This window comes from Phalacrocorax aristotelis, chromosome 17, assembly GCF_949628215.1.
Source record: "Phalacrocorax aristotelis chromosome 17, bGulAri2.1, whole genome shotgun sequence".
Taxonomy (NCBI): Eukaryota; Metazoa; Chordata; class Aves; order Suliformes; family Phalacrocoracidae; genus Phalacrocorax; species Phalacrocorax aristotelis.
Window position 1 is genome coordinate 12,174,374 of NC_134292.1, and position 20,099 is coordinate 12,194,472.

General features: G+C 43.4%; 1 protein-coding gene across 3 annotated transcripts in view; it reads right to left on the reverse strand.

The window, feature by feature from the left end:
* NR6A1 (nuclear receptor subfamily 6 group A member 1) overlaps window positions 1–20,099 on the reverse strand; it is a 98,158-nt gene that overhangs the window by 76,067 nt on the left and 1,992 nt on the right. For 2 of the 3 annotated variants that reach the window (XM_075112514.1, XM_075112513.1), the window contains exon 2: window positions 2,158–2,217. The exons of the other annotated variant lie outside the window; for it this stretch is intronic. In XM_075112514.1, the coding sequence (XP_074968615.1) occupies window positions 2,158–2,217 (60 nt within the window). The remainder of the gene's footprint in view (window positions 1–2,157; window positions 2,218–20,099) is intronic. 3 annotated transcript variants of the gene reach the window in all.

The following is a 20,099-nucleotide window of genomic DNA, read 5'->3' on the forward strand; positions in this document are numbered from 1 at the left end:
CTGCAATTACTCTTGAATAAGACATTTCAGACAAGCAGGAAAAAACTACAGCAAAAGGGCCATCCCCCTGTTTGCTAATGCAGGACAAAAGGCTTAAGCAGACACTCAGGTCTCAAATGCTCCAGATGCACAAAGAAGCCTAAGAATTCAGTTTTCTTCTCCATCATGAAAATCCAAGTTTTGCGCTTTAATCGTTTTGGTAATGAGACAGCAAGGGAAAAAGCTTACTAGGGGAAGACAGGTTAGCAGGCATGTCCATAATTTTTCAAAATCCATGCTTGGGAAGTTTTAGATGTTTCTGGTGCCAACTGTTGGCTCCCTACCAGAGACCAGCGCCCGCAGAACCGCCTGCCGCGGACGTTGGCCGAACCCAGCACATCAGTGCGCCGCCGAGCACCAGCACGTTCAGGGCTGCCGCTGCTACAGAAGCTGGACAGCTGGGGCTGAGAGGTCCGAGAAGTGCCCCAGCAGGAATCGCCAGGGCTCATCTATCAACACCCCGAGGCTCTGGCAGGCCAGCGACGGCTGAACTTGCTGCAGCAGTTTAAGGACGTTGCTGCCCAGCTGTCCGCCCGGCCGGCGGGACCCCGGCAGCCCACCAGCATGCCCACGCCCCGGCTGCTGCAGCTTGACCTGCCCACCAGCACCGAAGGGTTGATCAAAAGACAGGAAGACATCAAAAGAACTCAAGGAGCTCAGTTTATTTAGTTTATCACAAGTTTATGTAAATATCTTCATAGGGAACAGAAGTTTGACAAGCATTTTCAGTTTAGCAAAGGATAACACATGAAAGCTGTACCTAGACAAATTCAGACTAGCAATAATATACAATTATTTAAGGGAAAGAGAGGGTCATTCCGTTCACGTTAGAGAGCCTTGCTTTTAGTATTTGGCAAATACATTAAGATGTGAGAATGCGGTGGAAAATTTAGTTTTAGTACCTTTTAATGCATGAGAGGCCTGAATGCAGTAAATCTGAGCTATGCCAGGCTACAAAGGTTCAACAGAATATTAGCCAAGATATCTTTATAAACTATACATGTGTCTAAGCAGCAATGAAAATTATTCTACATATGCATGCAAATTTATCTGTTTCCATTAAAAGTGATCACCTACATGAAAACCTAGCTAAGTGCCTACAGAAGTGTACTTTATTAATCATCCCACAAATACCTACACATATTTGCAACTCTGAGCCTATTATACATTCATTCCACACAACTGTTCTCATTATAAAGAGGAACCATATATTCCTGTTGTAGAGGAACCACAGTTCTCTGCCTCAAAGCTCTCCAGTAAAAGTAAGCACAAGTCCACCCGCACGATGATGTGTGTGGGAAGGACAGCGCCCTGACTCGGGAAGGCTTTTAGCAGTTCTGAACATCTCAGCATTATTTTGAAAAATAAGCTGTCAGTTTATACTTTGCCACATTTGAAAAATTCAGAGATTTTCCAAGAGTGACATGAAAAGTTGCTTTAAATGAAAAATTCGCACCAAGCTCATCCCGCTATTATGAGCGCAATTGGTTTGCATTTATGCCTGTAACTTCCGAGTCCAACAAGGACTCGTTGCCATCTAGTGGATTATAATCGACAACATGCATTTTGGTCCTCGGACAAAGCAAATACCACTAGATGGAGTATGAAGAAAGAATTCTGAATTCATATTATTTTAGGTGTCCAGCAGCTCAGATTTTCAAAGCCTTAGAAAGTTACAGGCCCAGAATTATGGTGACAGAGGATTTCACCAACTGCTTTCTGTTCCATAAGAAATTCCAGGCTATAGATTTCCAAGTATAATACTGAAAGTAATACTGAAACACTTAGGATAGATACTTTTATGTCAGCATAATTTAGCAGCACCTCAGGTGTTGATATCACTAACACACAGGCATCTACTTTACAGCTTTTACTGATACTCTCTGGTGGCAAAAGATCTTACACAACCTGCATCTTGCTGGTGTAAATGGTGATGTACAGACCCGGGCTATGCTACTTCTGTGAGAAAGGTCAGATATGGAATCCCCACCTCCATGAGTAAGCATTAACTCTAAAACTTCTTTAAGTCTCTACCATGAAGTATGAATTCATACCTTTGGATTATCTCAGAATGAGAAATTCCACCTCATCACATGTGGCAAGAAAAGGGGTACTTACTGCCCATGGAGTTCATAGGAAGGACAGGAGAGGAGGAACTCATCTGCTCCACATCTGTAGCTAATGGGAAAGTGAAAATGAGAAAAGTTGTGATGTGCATGTTACCAAGAAGTCTTTAATTTTGAAAACTTTCATTTACATTTAAATTGAATATGCATATCTTTGATCACCTGAGGAAGAGGCTTTGAGAAGCAGTTTAACAGTGTCATCCTTCCCTCTTTAAGATCTCACACACATGTTGTCTGCAGACCTACTTTTCCGAGCAGTCGTATCAGTCATCTGTAGCTTGCATTGGTTTGCGAATATCAATTCAGAGCAATTTCCAGCACAAAAATTCTGAATTATATCAGCTTTAAACTGTATACAGTATGAACCTGTACACAGAGCATTGCTGTGGAATGAAAGGACACGATCTCCCATCTGTGTCCAGCACACCTTCAGAAGATTCCTGATGGGGAAGGGATCTCTCTTCCTAAGGCACTCAAAATGCTGGCATTAGATCTGGAGCAGTATCGGAAACAAGTGTCTTTAAATATGAGTCACTCCAAAAGCTTTAATTTTCTAACCACAGAAAGAAGAAACGGAACTACCTTCCTGTGTTTTGCCAATGAAAAACCCCAAAGTCAGAGCGTGATCCGAACCAAATGCCAGATGCCCTCTGCATTTTGGGAAGGGTCCACCTTTCCTGGACCCAAACTGGGAAGGGACCATCTTCCAGTCACAGGGTCAGTTTTAACCTAAGATTAGGTAAAACAAAGATACATTCTTTGGGGCTTGATCTCTCTCCAAGAGCCACATTCACTCTTAGCATATCACCACAAATGCCCAAGTCAAACAAACCAGTCTCCACCTCCATCATTTTTATGCTAGTAGATACCACATAATTATATATTATGTAATTCTCATTTGGCTTTAAGACCCAATAAATGCACACTACGAGTTTACATTCCTAACCACAGAATGGAGCCCCAGAAGTGTAACTGCAGCCCATAGCCAGGGTTTGCCATTGGTCCAAACCCTCCATTTCACATTCTTACAATTCCGATTTATTTGGCAGCAGGCAGCTCCCCCAAGACCACTGTTTACACTGGAAAGTGCAAAGTTCTGCTCTAATTAGGCAAACCACAAACAAATGTAAACATTTTAGCAGACCATTTTTACAGACTGTGAGGAGCAGACATAGCACCGCGCTTATGTTAACTTAATCCTCCTGCCGTGCTCTCCTGCCACACCTACAAGCGCTCCGCTTACAGCCTACCCAGCGTTGCTACAGAGCCGGCAGCTTTCGTTTAACACGCTAAATATCCGTGACAAACACAGTGACAGTTCTATTCAGAAATGCCCTGGGTTATTCCGAGCCTAGTCTCCGTTCAATTTTCAAGACATTCACTGCCTAGAACATCTAAACATTTAGAATGTCACTCGGCTCTTCCTTGCAGTCCTTGCACCGGCGTTCAGAAAACTGCATGCCACATGCCGTACTGCGGCTCTTGACACACTCGGGAGGACCTTTCTCAGGTCTCTGATCTGCTTACAGAAGAAAACTGATTTTGCATCTTCCTATTTTCTACTTTATTACTATAATCTTCCTCATGTGGGAACCGCTAACCCTTTGAAAGAGCTAGCAGGTCGTACACTAGATACGCTTTTATAATTAAAAAAGATGCTTCATATGCACTACAGCAGTTAAAAATACCTGGAAAGGGTTTTGTATTTTTTCCTATTTAAAGCTACATATGCTCTCACATATAGCTAAAATAACCTGAAAAGTAAGTGCCGCGTTAAAAGTTATTGTATTCTTCTGAGTGGTAAGATCTAGCCCACATAAATATCAATATCGAGCACAACTCGGCTTTCAGAAAGGTTGAAGTAACAGATTAGCAGATGGTCATTTAAAGGTTACCTGCTGCTCTCTGGCAGAAAGAGGTCAGCTGCCCTACAAGCCAGCCAGATGGCGAGGAGCAGGCTCCGAGCGGCCAGCAGCAGCCTGCACCGCTTCAGAAGCGCTTGTGCGGGTAACAGTCACTTAGGGCAGTAAGCTACACCTGCAAACATCTGGAATAGTTTATCAAGTATCGTTCAAAAAGCAACCAAATAATGCGTGTGCCTTCTGAAGAGAAATTTGTGAGCAGTAGCCATTTAGAGAGATCCAGTGCAAGGTTTTCAAGTCCTGTAATTTTAGATCTTTCACTATAATGCCGTGTTCAAGGTTATAAAAAGTGTAACAATATTTCCTAGCTGTAGTCGGAAAGGATAATTCCTAATCACTATTTCCGATACGTTCACCAAGGCTAACCCTGCAGTTGCAGCTGTCCAGTTGTTCACGTCTGAAGTTAGAACTGCCTCAGTGTCCTGTCACGCGCTGCCGTAAACCAAGGGGTGCTGTGCCCAGCAGCTGGCCGAGGGCCCGCAGACCGTGCGAACCTGGAACATGGCAAGTCTGCGATATCGGACGAGTAGGAACACCTCAGCGTTTCTGTTCTCGTGCTACTGGCAGAGGGGTACTCAATCTGTTAATCTCAAAATCATACTTCAAAAATAAAGTATATAAATGCAAGTACTTAGCTTACAACTTGCCTCGAGTAAGTGGATTTTAAAGTTTCTCTCATCCATGTAAATTAATATTTAAAAAATCAAATAACTTTATGAAACACGGCAGTGCTGTTTTGTTCTCTTGTCAATGCCCCTCACCCTCCCCTCCCGCCCTTTTCATTTTCGTAATTAGATGCAACACATTAAGCTCCTCAAAACAATTCAGCTAAGAGGAGATATGGATTAACAACCAGCTAAGATTTTGGAAACTGGTTTGCTCTAAAAGATGAAAAGGACAAAAGTCTGCTCAGCTATGAAGAACAGCTGCTGCCAATACAACTATTTACCCTCTGACCTCTCCTCTGCCCAGTAAGTGAACAGTGCCAATTGTTTTCTTGTATTATATACTGTTTACAAGCCCTGAGTGACATGAAAGGAATTAATAATTTAGCTCACGGAGCTGATGACCTTTATTGGGGTACCCCTATTTGCTGAGCAGAAATCAGAGCAAAAAGCTCCCTTGAAGCCACAGGGTTTCTTTAAGAGTTTTCACTTTACAGCCTAATTGGCCACCATAACATAAATCAATTATTTCTCCTGTTTTAAGCAACAATGCTACCTATTCTCAACCACTCGATTTCTAACTTCCCTTGTATCAAGCCAGGCCTTGTTCTTTGACTTTTACAACTGTATAGTAAACACCATGGCAAGGACAGCTTGGAGAACTTCGCAGGATTGGGAACATTTGGGAATACTAGCAAAAAGAGGTTATGCTATTTTGAACTTCTCTTGACCTTTGACTGCCCTTGTCCCTGTTTATGCTAATTGAAGGGGTATATGGGCTACTCCTAGAAATGACCTTAGCCTGAACCTGTGACATAGCATTGGACTTTGAAGATACTGCTGCATGAGTTTTGGTACCCCCTCCCCAAAGGTTGCCATCTTACATACAGGAAGAGTAGAGCAGGTAAAACATGGTACCCTGCACAAACACACAGATACCCAAGATCAGAATAAGCAGAACGTGCTGATTCAGCAAGTTGCATCATCTTCCGCTGCCTCTGACCAGCTGCTAGCCTGGTGAAGATCAATCACACACGGATCTGTTTGGTAAAAACACAGCAGTGCTTGTGGGGCTGCAAACGGAAGGATGTTGGCATAGCAAAATCTCAGTAGGTCGGATAACATTTTAGTAAAGACTTTCTGAAATATGCATGCTAAAAACAGGAATTCTGATCTCGGGAAAAATGCAGATAGTGTAACCTCAAATTATAGACTTCTTCCTCCCAGAGCAGAAACCGAGGCATCAGAAGTTCCAGGTTAGAGACAGTACACCACCCTTAAGGCCCCTCAGTAGAATTATACTTGTATTATCATTGAATAATTCAGGTTGGAAGGCATTCTCTGGAGCTCACCTAGTTGAACCTTGCACTGGAAGCAGACCTAGCTTCAAGGCTGGATCAGCTTGGTCAGTGGTCTGCTCACTTAAGCTCTGAAGGTCTCCAAGGATGGAGACTCCATGGCCTATCTGGAGACCTGTTCCAGTGCTGCATCACCTCCACTAAGATTTTATCCCCTTCCCCAAAACATTCAATAGGAACTTCCTTTGTTGCAACTCATGACCATTGCATTGGCCTTTTGCCACATACCTTTGAAGAGTCTGGCTCCAGTTTTTCCTACAGCCCTTTTAAAGAACTGGAAGACTGCCAGTTAATCCCCACTTAGCCTCCTCCTCAAGCTAAACAAATGCAATTCCTTTAGCCTGTCCACATCTGTCACGCCTTCCAGCCCCCAGCAGGCTTGCTTCAATTCAACCTCTCTTCTGCTGGGAGGCCCAGAACCGCACAGAGTATTCCAGATGTGCCTCTGCCATGTCCCAGAGAAGAATGAACACCTCCCTCAAGCTGCCGGCTACGCACCAGCCAGCATGCAACAAGCCGTCATCACCACAAGCACACCCTACTGACTCACACTCATGAGGTCCACCAGGACCCCGGGTCCTTTCTGCAGAGCTGCTCCCCAGCCTGCACTGTTGCGTGGGGTTATTACATTCTAGATGCACGGCTTGACATTTGTGTCTCTTTAACTTTGAAGTTTCAATCAGCCCTTTCCCTCCAGGTTACCGAGGTCCTTCTGAATAGCAGCTGCGCCCTCCAAAGTATCAATATGGTGCATCTGCAAGTCTGATGCGTGTATTCTGTCCCATCATCCAGACGGTTGATGAAATTGCTAAATGGCCCCAATATTGACTCCCAAGGACCACCACTGAATAACTAGCCACCAGTTAGTCTTTGAACTCTTGACTGCTACCCTTTGAATCAGATAGCATGGTTAGCTTTTCAGCCATGGTTTCCTTGCAGTGCAGTTTGGCTACAAGGATGATATGGGAGATGCCATCAAAACCCTTGGTTAAGGTTAATGACAGATTGTTCTCTTCCCATTCAGGGATCCAATCATTGCATCACAGAAGGAATGAGGTTGGGCAGGCATGATCTCCCCTTGGTAAACCCATGGCAAATGTTCCCGGTTACCTTCCTGTCCCCTTCAAGAGCTTGGAAACACCTTTCAGGAAGATTTGCTCCATACTCTTTCCAGGGACTGAGATGAGGCTGACCAGCCTGCAGTTCCCCAGATCGGCTACTACTCACCAGGGTCAAGCTAAAGGTGATTCATTATCCCTTATCAGCTAAATTTTACTGTACAGAGACATTCCTCCCCTTTCCCCTACATTGGGTAGGGCTTCTTGTCTCACCTCAACACTGAAAACACATGCTGTTTGGGAAGAGAAGTGGCAAGTAAGGTCACCTCATAACAAATATTTTGCATTATTTTCATTAACATGGAAAACAATCACACCTCCTGCCTAACATAACTGAAAGGAAACATTCACAGCAGCTTAATGTTCCACATACTCTAAGAGCTATACCTGCACTGTATCCCTCGATGAACACTATACAGACATTGTTATTTTAAACGCCTGTTTACATTCCAGTAAAATTCTGCCGGGATGGTATCTGATTTATTGATGCCATCAAAAGTCACGGGATTCCTGAAATGCCTCCTAAGACAGGGAAATCAAAGCAGAAAGGAGCTGCATGTTGCTGTGGTATCAGCTTTACCACGTAACGTTATGGACTAGGTTTCCAGAAGCCTTCTGTGTTTTCTGAAACAGAGCGCCGTCCCCCTCTTGAGAGGTGACCACTACTGCTTCACGGGGGGATTTAGCAGGCTCTGCTGCAAAATGGGGCGGTGCAGATGGAAGCGCTCTGAGCCACCCCTTGGTAACAGCACGGTACGTTAGGGCTGCGCTCAGCCAACTGTGGCAGCCAACTCATTCCTCTAGAGGTTCATAGAAATTTTGCGTCTTATTCTAGATTTTTAGGCTACAAAAGCGGAAAACTTAGTACATGGCCAAGAAGCAATGCTTTTTAGAAAAATAATTATGATCAAGAAAGCCTCCAGGCATGCCCTAAATGAGAAGTGACATTCAGTCACTCAGTGCAAGCCACCAGAAGAGCTCCGTGAGGTGCACCAGGTATTCATTTAAAGGGGACTGAAACTACATTAATGAAGCCTAAAAACAGGTCTTACTAAAACATCTAGTTTCTTTGCCTGTAAATTGAGATTCATGCTAATCTTTCTCCACAGATCAGTATCAAAGTGTTTTACAATCTTTTGGCGATGTTTCCTTTCATTTTCCAAGCATTTCATTCAGAACCAAAACTACATGTTCTGAAATACCAAACAGTTCCTGAAGAAGCCAGGCTTTTAAGCATTGAGGCAGATCATCAGTACAGCAGTGTACAGTCCCCTTCAATTATCACAGAAAAACAAAGATTTCAGAATATAGCATTTCCCTTATTCACAACGCTCCTCTGTTTTTAAAAGGCACTATATTCTGACTTGAGGACAAAAAAGCCTACAAAATAAAGTAATAACCAATAGTAAAAGTTATATTCAGTTGAAACTGTATTCTTAATTTGAATTCATAGCTTCAGTTTGCAGTCTGAATATTTATATTGGGTCTCTTCTTTAGGAACTTCTTACTGTCCAGGATATTCTCTCTGCAGCTGTAATTCAGTGTAATTACTCTCAATCTTTTTGATAAGCTGAAAAAGCCAAGACTATCAGGCTGCCTCAATCTTTTTGGGCAATTCCCAATATTTCAAGCTATCAGCACCAGGGTTGTACGCAGCATTACAGTGTCAGCATTCCAATGCAGCACAGCCAGTATTAGAGAAGCAGTAAACATAAGACCTACTTTCAGTTTCCAAAGGACCACATTAGTGCTTTTTGCTACTGCATTGCAATAACAGGCACTTACTCATAAATTCCTCTACTTGTTTCACAGCCAGTGCTGCTCAGCACACAGTGCCCCATTCCACACACATGCTGTCTTGTCCCTAGACATGACATTTTGCATCATCTATACCTGGTGAACAGGATATTGCCTACCAGGCAGCCCAAACTACTCCAATATTGAAAGATCAATTGCATAATCTTTCTGTAAATCTGTGGAAGTTCTTTATTTACTTTTTGATCACTGATAAAGTGATGGTCAAGACAAGGCCATCACTACTATAGCGAAACCCACCTATTGAGTCCACTTGAATTACCTACATTAAAACACAGAATTGACTGATATTATGCAAGAGCAGAGATGCCACTGGTATTTAAGAGTTAACACCAACCCAGATTAATACTCATCTACTGATAAATAATAGCACATTATGACATACAGAATATGCCAGAAATCATGCTGCAGAGTCGCCAGTGCTCCCAGAGGTGAGCGGTTCTAGGTGTCAGGCTAGAAACACTACTGTAAATGGACCTTTTCACCTTCACAAAGCAGGTAATGTGCCCTTTTAATTCAGCAGCTAGTGCACAAATGCCACTGACGAACTGGGATCCTGTTGATGCAGACATGTGATGAGTCTGAAAATAGCTTTTTTCCCTAACCTCAAGGTTAATTAATTTAACAGCATTTATCTTCAAATTTTAATTAGTGGAGATAATATTACAGTTTCTAACTCTAACGGACTTCAGCCGTACACTGCCAATGCCTACTAGGGCTTGGCTCACTGCACTAGCCTGGAGATGAGAAGACTAACTAGTGGATGAATCGTGCTCTGTGGAGGATCTCGACAGAATCCTAGAATGTGAAAAATAGGTGTAAGCACTACACATCGAAACAAGTTTCCTCATTGTTACCACACGTACACAGAAGGACTGAATCATCCAAATCAACAACTGAATGTATGATAGACATTAAAACAGCATTAGAGGGAAGAAGCTTTACAACTGCCTAGGTACAGTACATTCCTATAACGCTCAGTTATGAAATGAGATGGTTGGGTTTCAGCAAATATGCCATTGTTGGCATTCTGTGTTTGAATCTACACGTCTTATGGTTCAGCACATGGAGGTGACGTATTTTAGAAGTACGATATATTCTGTACTGTATGAATCGATCACCAGAGCTGTAGCTCTCCCTGCACATCACCTGAGGACCAAATCAATGAATGAGCTTCACGTTTAATTTGTCAGCATGGGTATAGCTGTGGCTGTTGCTCTTTCATTCTTGCAAGGTCTTCATTTCCCACAGGCCACCTGGAAGTGTTGCGGCTCACGGTGATGACTGCTATAAATGCCCTGTCCTTCAGGGGCAGAGGGATCAACCCAGAGTTCGCCATGCCGCAGGGATGCCCGGTGCCCAGGCGGGCACGTCCAGGCTGGGGCCGATGCTGCAGCGTGAGCAGGCACTCTGCTTTGCAGCAGACACGGGACAGTGCTGTGCACCACCGCTCACCCGAGCTCCCAGCAGCCAGGCCAGCACACGCCCTAGAATTCCTCCTGAAAACAGGTATAAAAATGGCTGGTACACTGCAGCTTCAGTTACCTGGACCCAGAGAGCAGTCACAGCTCGCCATGACTATAATGCCTGCTATGGAATCTGAGATTTTTATGCCCTGTAAAAATGTTTTCCTTCCACTCTTGATTCAAGCATCTTGCCCTCATGAAAGTCAGTGATCTACAGCCTTCCAGTCTCACTGAGTACTTCCCTTTCAGCCCTACCAATGCCAGTATCTTGGGTTTTGTTGGAGTGAAAAGCTTACACTCAGCACTTGGCCTCCCAGGGACAGGGATTACATACAGGCAAGAACCAAGGGAAATTTGATTCTTTCTCCCCACCTACCTCTCTGCCTACCGTCTACCATGTTTGCAAACCGCATTAGCTCCTGCTGCTTGCAATTCCAGAAACACTCCCCTTTCTTTGGGGCTCATTCCAGACACATCTGTCTACTGCCATAATCTCATTTTGGAGGATGACACATCTCTTATTAGCTTTTAATTGTGGCAACACACATCTAAGTATCTTAAAAAGCACATCAGAAACTGACAGGTAGAAAATATACTTCAGGACAGAAGCATCATTCCTAACATTTGGATACTTCTGCATGTTTATCTCCACTAGTACTAGGAAATGACCTTAAATACAGGAAAAATACCTCCATTTTTAAAGACATAAGCTCCCATTCTTCTTCATGGGAAAAGAATTTTGGAGTGAATTTAGTATATGCTGTTGCTCTGAGGTGTAATCTGAAGTTTTAATTCTAGTTTAATCTAACTTTGTAAAAATAATACAGGAGTTCACGTTTTACATTGCCTTTTCATGGAAACCTGCCAATTTTTGCTTTTTTTATCTCAGGTTTTAAGACATACGATTACAAGTTTTATAATTCTAAAGTAGTTTATATATATTGCTAAGGGAAATCTATCTATATGCTTCCTTTTGAGGCTGAGTAATCTACTAGGGCAGCAAACAAAAATGTTTAAAGGTCAGTATTGTATACATTTTTCAAAACCAGGGTAAAATTCAGTAGCTGGGATTTACCACTCAGGTTTTTTTATGCAGCAGCAAAAATGCAGCTTAAAGGAATTAGCTTGTCAGTAAATCGTCCCCCACTGCACTGACAGCTGGAGAGGCAAAGCGTATCAGTATCTCCCCTTCTGCAAACACACAACTCACTCACCATCCGCTTCAGGGAAGCGAGACCCCGCTCGCGAGCGGGCTGCCATCCCCTGGGTGCAGCCTTCGCCCACCCCTCCCCGGACAGCCTGCACTGCTCCCCAGCCATCTCCCCCGGTCCCCCCCGACACCCAGCGCCCCGCTGGGCAGCGCACCCATGGCAGCCGCCCTCCCGCTGCTCCCCAACAGCAAGCAGGAGCACGTACTCACAGCAAGAGATCGCAGCCAGGCCCGAAGCTGGGGAGTACACACTTCATCAGTGAGCCCCTTAAAAACAAGCCGTCGCCAAAGCCGAGGAGCTCCTGCTTGCGCTCTCACCTGAAAGCCTCGACATGCTAAAGCACAAAACAAGCGCTACAGAAAGCCAGTGATTTCAATGGGCAGCAAATCAAATTAAAAGCCAGGCAACATCTCATTTGAGGGGCAATTCAGGCTGATGCTAGTCTTGTGTGTGGGTGAGGAAAGAGATTCAGTACTTCATTTTATCTGCTGGGGATCCACGTGAGCCTCCCAGCTACCTGACCTGTAGCATGCTCAGCTGCAAAGCTTCTCAGTGCAGGGAGAGTGCACTTCAGCTGATTAAAAGCATGTTAATATTTGTTGTGACTAAAGTTGTACCTTAATTTTTAATCCCTCCAGTAAGAACCGTCAAGGGCTCGTATTCCTGTTGCTCTGCAGGTGGACGTTGCAGCACCCAGAGAGCACAACAGTCCTCAAAGGCATCACTCAGTGCTATCCTTAGGACTACGCCCTCTCTACAAGGCCATGGCATTAACGGGACATGACCCACAGGTCAGTCTTTGAGGCTTCACACAGCCAGCCAAGGCAGGACAAGACACAGGCATGGCAATTTACTATACACATACCCTCAAGAATATATAGTCATACTTTATTTCTCAACAGTATTCTCAGCTTTAAACAAAGAACAGAACAAGTCTCTGCAGACAACTGGTATCTCCACTGAATTAATAAAAAGACTTTTAAAAAAACCCTGGAAACAAAGCAGCAGATAAGCGCCCAGCAGCTCTGCCAGCTTCCAGCAGTGATTTAGCCTCCCCTCGCTTACTTCGCTCCTGCGGCGCTTGCCAAGCTTGCGCTGCGAGGCGGACGGCTCCCGCGCTCCCTTTGCGAGGCTCCGCAGGGCAGAAGCCCACCGCAGCCCACATTTGTTCTGATATTATTTCTCTGGCAACTGCTCAGCAACACTTGACATCTTCATACTTACGAACCAGGGTCTCTCGAGTTCTCGCCTCGTATGTTAGTTAGAAATTAATCACTAAAAATCAGAGTAAGAGCACTCCCACCTAGGCACTCCCCGCTGTTCATCACTGTCACGTTTCACAGATGGCCACGTTCTGCTTGGCCAGCAGCGTGGGGTAAGGCTTGTCATTTGAGCACGAGCCTACGGCACCCCCACCCCAACCACAAACCGTGTCCGAGCTTGAAAACATCTTACTCTACTAAAGAAAAAAAAATAATCCCAGTGTGACCTGAATAAGATGAGCGGCTCTAACACTGCCCTGGTGCTCTGGAGAGGGCAAGCCTGGACCTACAGCAGGAGCTTCCAGCACACTTAAGTCAGCTTCACTAAGCTTTCACTAAGATTAGTTTTTGCAAACCTTCCATTTTTAAGCTATCAATACCAAAGTGGATACAAGCCTCCTAGATATAGGAGAAAGACAGATGTATACATTATGGCTTGCCTCTACCAGTTTATCATTTTATGAGCTACAGGGTGTTACCCTCCTTACTGACAGGTAGGACAACTTTTATGAAAGTTTCAAAGTCCGTAATAATTAAGGGTCTACCCAAAAAGCAATAGCTCAAAAAGACTCTAACAAACAAGGTTTCAACATCATTTTAGACCAGACCAGCGCTGAACTAAGAAAATCAACCAAAGATACCACCAGCTCCATAATAAAGCTGGAGACCTGGAACAGTACACTTTCAGAACAACAGCCCACAGTGACGATACTCCTGACAGTAGAGGTGAAGCTGTTTAAATTCATATACTTGCAGGATGACAAGTAACTATCTTCACTGACTACGAAAAAAGGTTTTTTAAGAACAGGTATTAAATATCCAGCTGGGTTTCTCATTAAGTAGGGCAAGCCAAACCTAAATTTCCAAGCAGCTAGGTGTGAGCATGCAGTTTTATTCTCTGCCTATTTCTACATATAGCCCTTTTTCCTTTTAAGGGACTTGTGACCATTCCACATGGCCACTTTGTGCCTCAACCGCATTCTGATCATTTCTAATCAGCGTTCATCCACGGCTGCCGTGGAACCTTTCACCCAAGAGCACAGTACACCATTGTACCCACCCTCTTTTGCAATGGAGAAGAGTCCTAAATTTACTTCAAGACAGCTTTAGATTCAAGGTCATTTCAAAGCTTTTAATTACTAACCAGGATTTTGAGATTTTCTTCAGTATTTAAGAGCAATCTTCATTATTAACCAATACGCACATGCATTGCAGAAAAGCCATTCTTAAGGCAACCGTAGCAGATCTTGCTGTCTCACCTCTGGCACCTGCCAGCTACATCTTGTTATGTGCTTAGACTTGCTATGCCTAAAACCACCCCAGCATTTCCTTTAAAGATGCGCATTAAACACCAGGGTTTGACAAACTTAAAGTCAAAGAGTATTTCTGAGGCCCTGTTTCTCAAGCTTTAAGGGTTAGAAATGCTCCTTCTTGGCAGATATAGGATGCACTGGAAGAGTAACTTATTCCTAAGGTGTTTTTCAGAAGACAGCCATATGCCAGGAAAATGTACTTAGTGTTTGACACAAGTCACTAAAGCTTTGACTCTTCTTTTCCACGAGGACAGCCCAGAGGAGGCTGGCGCTCCCCCCAGCCCCACAGGCAGTGCCTGGTGAGGCAGGCTGCCCATGGTTAAAGCCAGGCTGGGGCTCCTGCTCTGCGGTCCCCAGGCACTGGGGACCCCGAGAAGCCTCTGCCCCCCGTGCCCACCCTCCGCCATGCCCCGAGGGGCGGCAGCCGCCACCCCAGCTCTCTCGGCCAGAGGCAAACCCCTGCAACAGAGGGGGCACACAAAAGGCTCTTGCCACAGAGGCTTTTGGCCTCCCACCACCGGGGAAAAACTGGTACTTTACACCAACAAACATACTCAGGAAAGTGCTAGACCTTTTAAATTTATGACATTTACTTCAAATTTCTGTAGCTATTGGAACAGAAAGGAAAAACAGACACAAGACTCTAACCACACGGCCAAGTCTGTGTCAAACCCTCCGACTACGCACATGAAAGCGGCGAGCAGCAGCAGAAGCAGCACCCAGAAACACCCCCGCCAGCCAGCCGCCGACCCAGGGCTAGCACTGCCGCCGCGATCACCCGCGCTCCCCGCGGGCATCGGCAGAGCAACGCTAAGCCAGAGCTCAGTCGGGCCATTAGCTCGATGCCTCCTACTTCCTACGAGGCATGCAAGAAATGTTTTACTGGTGAAGGAATTCTAGCAATCTACTTGCCAATTTTTTACCATAAGTATTACAGCATTTCTTATGTAACAGCTGTTGCAGAGGTTTCCACAGGAAGAACAAAGTTATAAACAACTCTTGTTCCAATTTATAGCATCTTACTAGAAAATAAGATTTCAAATAACCCCTACCCACTTGCTACAATAAGGTTTCCTACAGATGTTGACAACTACTGTTTACTTATTATTGGGCAACCTATTTTTTTAAACAGAGATTGAAAGAGGGCAAGCATCCAGAGCTGCATTTCTCCCCCGGTATCAGTTTGCAATACAAGCTATTTTAAACTTAAGTTGTTTCATGAAGAAAGTGCAAAATTTTAAAATTCTGATCCTCTAGAGAAAAATACCGTGCTGCTGTACTTGCCGCTTACAGAACACAGAGGTTTGGGAACAGGAGATGAAACCTTCACCTACAGAAAGGTAAAGAAAAAAGTCTCAAAGCAAAGCATAGCTCAACTTCATCACTAGAAACAAAACCTTTAGTTCAAGCTTAGGTTGCCTATACAACATTAAACCCTTTTCTTCACCGATTGTCTTTTACAAAAGACTGAGTCCTTTATACCGAGGGTGTAAGTTACTACTTGTGAATACGCACAAACACAACACTTTTACTCTTTCAACATGAAGGAACATTTCTGGTAGGGCCAGCGATCCCTGTTTCCCACATTGTGTGATTGATTACGCTCTACCCCTTAGAAGAGTTGATTGGTTTCCTGGTGCCAGGAAAATGATTGATGAATATTTCAAGACATGGGCCTCTCTTCCCGCTGGGTGTCCTTTTCACATGTCTCCAATGGGCCTGGGGATTTTTTTTTCAGGACTAGGAAGTGTCATTTTTATGGATATCATCCTGTGATAGGGACAGTTGACTGAGCAGAGGCGCTATGTGAATCAAAGTGAAATACTAAAGGTCAGCACAAGTGTTAAGGTGACAGACCCATACAGTACACATCAGGTAAGCAGCAAAATAGAAGTGGGCAAAGAAAAGCTTCACAAAGCCAGCAAGCAAAGCAGGAGGCACTGAGTAACCGCTGTCAGCTTGCTACGGTGAATTGGTAGTAGCGAGCTATTACCAGCACCAAATGTATGTTTCCTCAGTTTTCTTTCATTTTGTAAAACACTGCAACGGGACCATCAGATCAATTCTGGTGGGAGCTTGGCTTTCTCTTTAGACACACACACTTTCAAGAAAAAACAAATGTTAAAGCTCAGAAGAGCATTCTGGCTGGCAAGCACCAACTAAGAATTTCTAGTGAAGCAGCAGTGATGAGGCTAAACTATGATTCCCAGTTTGCACATTGGGTCGGTGTCAGAATTTTATGACCCCTCAAACCCACCTCCAAGCATCTTATAGTTAGCACAGACTGTTCATTTAAAATGAGATTATTTAATTAGTAGAATACCAGCTAGTTTTTATGGGTGTTCAAGAAAGTTGATTAATCTGACACCACAAAAAACCAACCCAGATCAGTGTTTCGTCACAAGACTGCAAGCTGCAGGAGGGGATCGCAAAACCAGAGCTCTACCACAGCAGCTGTAACTTCAACCAGTTCATATAATACTACCAGGATAAGCTCTTCCTGCTACCAGTTCTGGCTTTGCTGCTGCATAGAGAAGACTCAAGCCTTCAAGACCATTATAGGGGTGCTTTAAGGAAATTGTCAGTGTGCTGACAAACTGGTATGGAGCGGCAGCAGTAAGGTACAGCTCAGTTGTGCCAGTCAGGAAGAAAGCACCCTACCCAGCCCCCACCAAAGAACACCACCTCGACAGAGCCTGCTTGGAATAAGCTAGATGCTAAAGCCTGGGTTTGGAATTAATCCAGCCCCCAAAAATACCTTTGGTGTATATAAGCACACAGAAGTTCGACAAATCTGGCTGCTCCCACAAATAAGGTACAGTCATATGCAGAGATCAAAACCAAAATCTTTCAGTACCCAAACCGATCAGTCAACACAGGCTAAGCAAAGCAACCCCAGCTCCCGCTGAACTGACACCCTGACCTAACTCTGGGAAAAGCCTATCTTAAATCAAGCCCCGAGCTTACTTTCTACTGCAAATTAAGCCAAGATCTCAGCTGGACTGCTACCCACCTTAAGCCAAAGCCCCAGTAACAGAGAATGCCGTATTACATCAAGTCATTTGCAGGTAAGAATAATCACTGCTTGTGTTCCACAGAAAGGGCATTTCTTTACAGCTGCTGATAGAACAGGCACAGGATAGAGTCTTCTGGCAAAAACACACCCAAAACATCTAAAGTAACAATAAACTTGGGAATAATTGTTAGCAAGTATTGCCAAACAACATAAAAAGTCAAGTTACAGCTGTGAGACTGAATGAAGAGATTTTTGGAGGACAAGTTGGTGTTTGGCAGAACTTTCAAAGACCAGAAGTTTTTCAAATTTTTTTTACTACAACCATGACAGCCATCATTTAATCACTTGGCTTCATGATCTGAGGGCTCCAGAGCAACTCCCACAGATAAACCCTGTGCTTCTCAGTCATGCCAGAGTTGGCATCAACTAAGTAGAATAAACCCTAACATTTATAGGAGCACTGCGCTCATTTACAGTTTCAGGAAATACACCCGCTAACTGGTTAATTAACAGTACAGAGAACCCACCACGCTAACCTGAGCACAACGTACACCTTTAGAAACATGTACCACCGCTGAAATTTGTCCCTCCTGCTGGAAGAGCTGATGTGGTTTTATACAGCAAGAGAATTTTCAGGTTTAGTCCCAAGGGCTTCACAATTCCAGATTATATTTCCATGAAAAATATTTAAGGTTTCCATCAAGTTTCAGCTCAGAGGTATGTCCAGACAAGGACATCACAGCAGTTTGTAGCCAGCCTGGCGTTATGGCCTTGGTGAATTTATCGGGGTTTTTCCTGACGCATCCACAAAGAGAAAAAGGGCTTAAAAAAATTAATCCTTCACACAGACCAGACATTTCTCTGTTTGAATTTCACCACCTGTACAAGCCTATAACTGGTATGATTAGGCAACGGGAGGCAGACGTGTAACTTATGCTCTCTGAAGGACACGGGGTCCACCCTTTGTAAATGAAGCCTCCTTATCAAAGAGCTGGAGTAGAATTAAGATACTCCAGACATATACTGCTTTCAAGATAAGTTATGGGTAATCATTTACCAATAAAGAACTTCACTGAAGCTTGCCTGTCAGTGGTATATTTTCTCTTTCTAACAAAACCTGTACAGAATCATTTTTATCAACATATAAATCTGGAAGTCTTCTAATTAGGTAATTAGAACTGTAATAATTAACACTAAAACAAAACCTCGAAGGGTCCTCTTGTCCCCCAGCTTCCCTTTCTCAACGAACTCTGCAAAGTGATAACCACTCTGGCTTGAAGGCTAAAAAAAGGAAAGGATCAAAAGGCTAGTTTAATACAGCTGGAGGGAAAGAATGCATTTCAGCTCACCAGCAACCATCTGATGAAACCCTGGGCCAATTCTTTATGTAAATGACTTAATTAGAATTACCAGATTCCACTGCTGAAGGCTTTATTTAAATAGGCAGTTTATCAACAGGATAAACTCTGCTCTCATTCTCAGAGAATGCTAGTGTAAATGCATTTGTTCAAAGCTACCACCACATAAGAGTTGAACAGTAATTTACTGAAGTACTTGCACATTCGCCCTCACCAAAAAAGAGATATTACAAACAACTTGCCAGAGACAGGACAGAAAGATGACTATTGCTTCTCAACAGTCAAGAAATAGCCTCCTAGATGGAAAAGTTTCCCCATTTTCTATAATATGGTATCTTTTTACTCTTTTATAGCAAAGCAGGGAAAAAACCAATTGCTGTAGTGTCACATCACACACTGCATCTGCAGAACATACATTGCTAGTCCTGTTTTTAGTACAAAGAGGCATGCATAAACCCATTTTCCTGATTAATGATCTACAGAAGCCATCAATACCAAATTCCAGCTTTACACCAAGAGGTATTTTTCCATCTCATCACCAAATCAAATCATAAAAGGGATTAAGTTCTTCCTTAGTTACAAGTCTTTCATTTCCCATCATAGACCCAAGCCCAGAATTTTATTATTTATTATAATCTATTGTTATTTACAAAAGCGAGAGCCATCCACATTCAGCAAGCCAATATCAAGTCAAAATAACACTGTAGCTTCTTGTTTATTCAGAGACATTTGACTTTAGCAGCATTGCCAGTCGACAACTAAATTTGTTTTTCCTCCTAAATCTTCAAAGAAATGTTTATAGCAAGTAAACTAAGACCTTACTATATCAATGAAATAGTCTTTGTTAAGCAAAGTCTTATCTCATCAGATGCAAAGCAACCAAGCATAGAGAACCACTAAACACGTCAGCGTGTGCCAGTAAAGTTTGAGCACGCTGTGGAAGAGGGAAGGGATGCAAGGAATGGGGTTTTTCTTTGAAAACTTCACATTATCTGCGCTCTTACAACTATCCTCTTCTCTCTGGTAAGAGGTTCATCCAGATTAATACTCTACCTATGTGAAACTGGGATAATTTTAAGGCAACACAAAATTCAAGTAGTTTCCTGACACTTAAATCTGTTTTCCAAGACCATACTACACAGAATGTCCAAAGTTACCTTAATTCTAGATAACCTGCTTTACCGCTATTTTTGTTAAAACATAAAAGAATTAAAACTGGGTAAAAGCCATCATGTTTCATTCACAGAGGAAAAAGATGCCAACTGAAGCTATAGGGAAACTGGCCTTAAATGGGACCTTCTTGAGAAATAATTGCCAGTAGTACAGAAAAAATGAATGCCCTAATGAAATTATTTCTAAAAATAATTCATTTTACTCCCTGCCATTGATTTGTTCGACGACAAAAATACGTTCCTTACATGGAAGGGGAT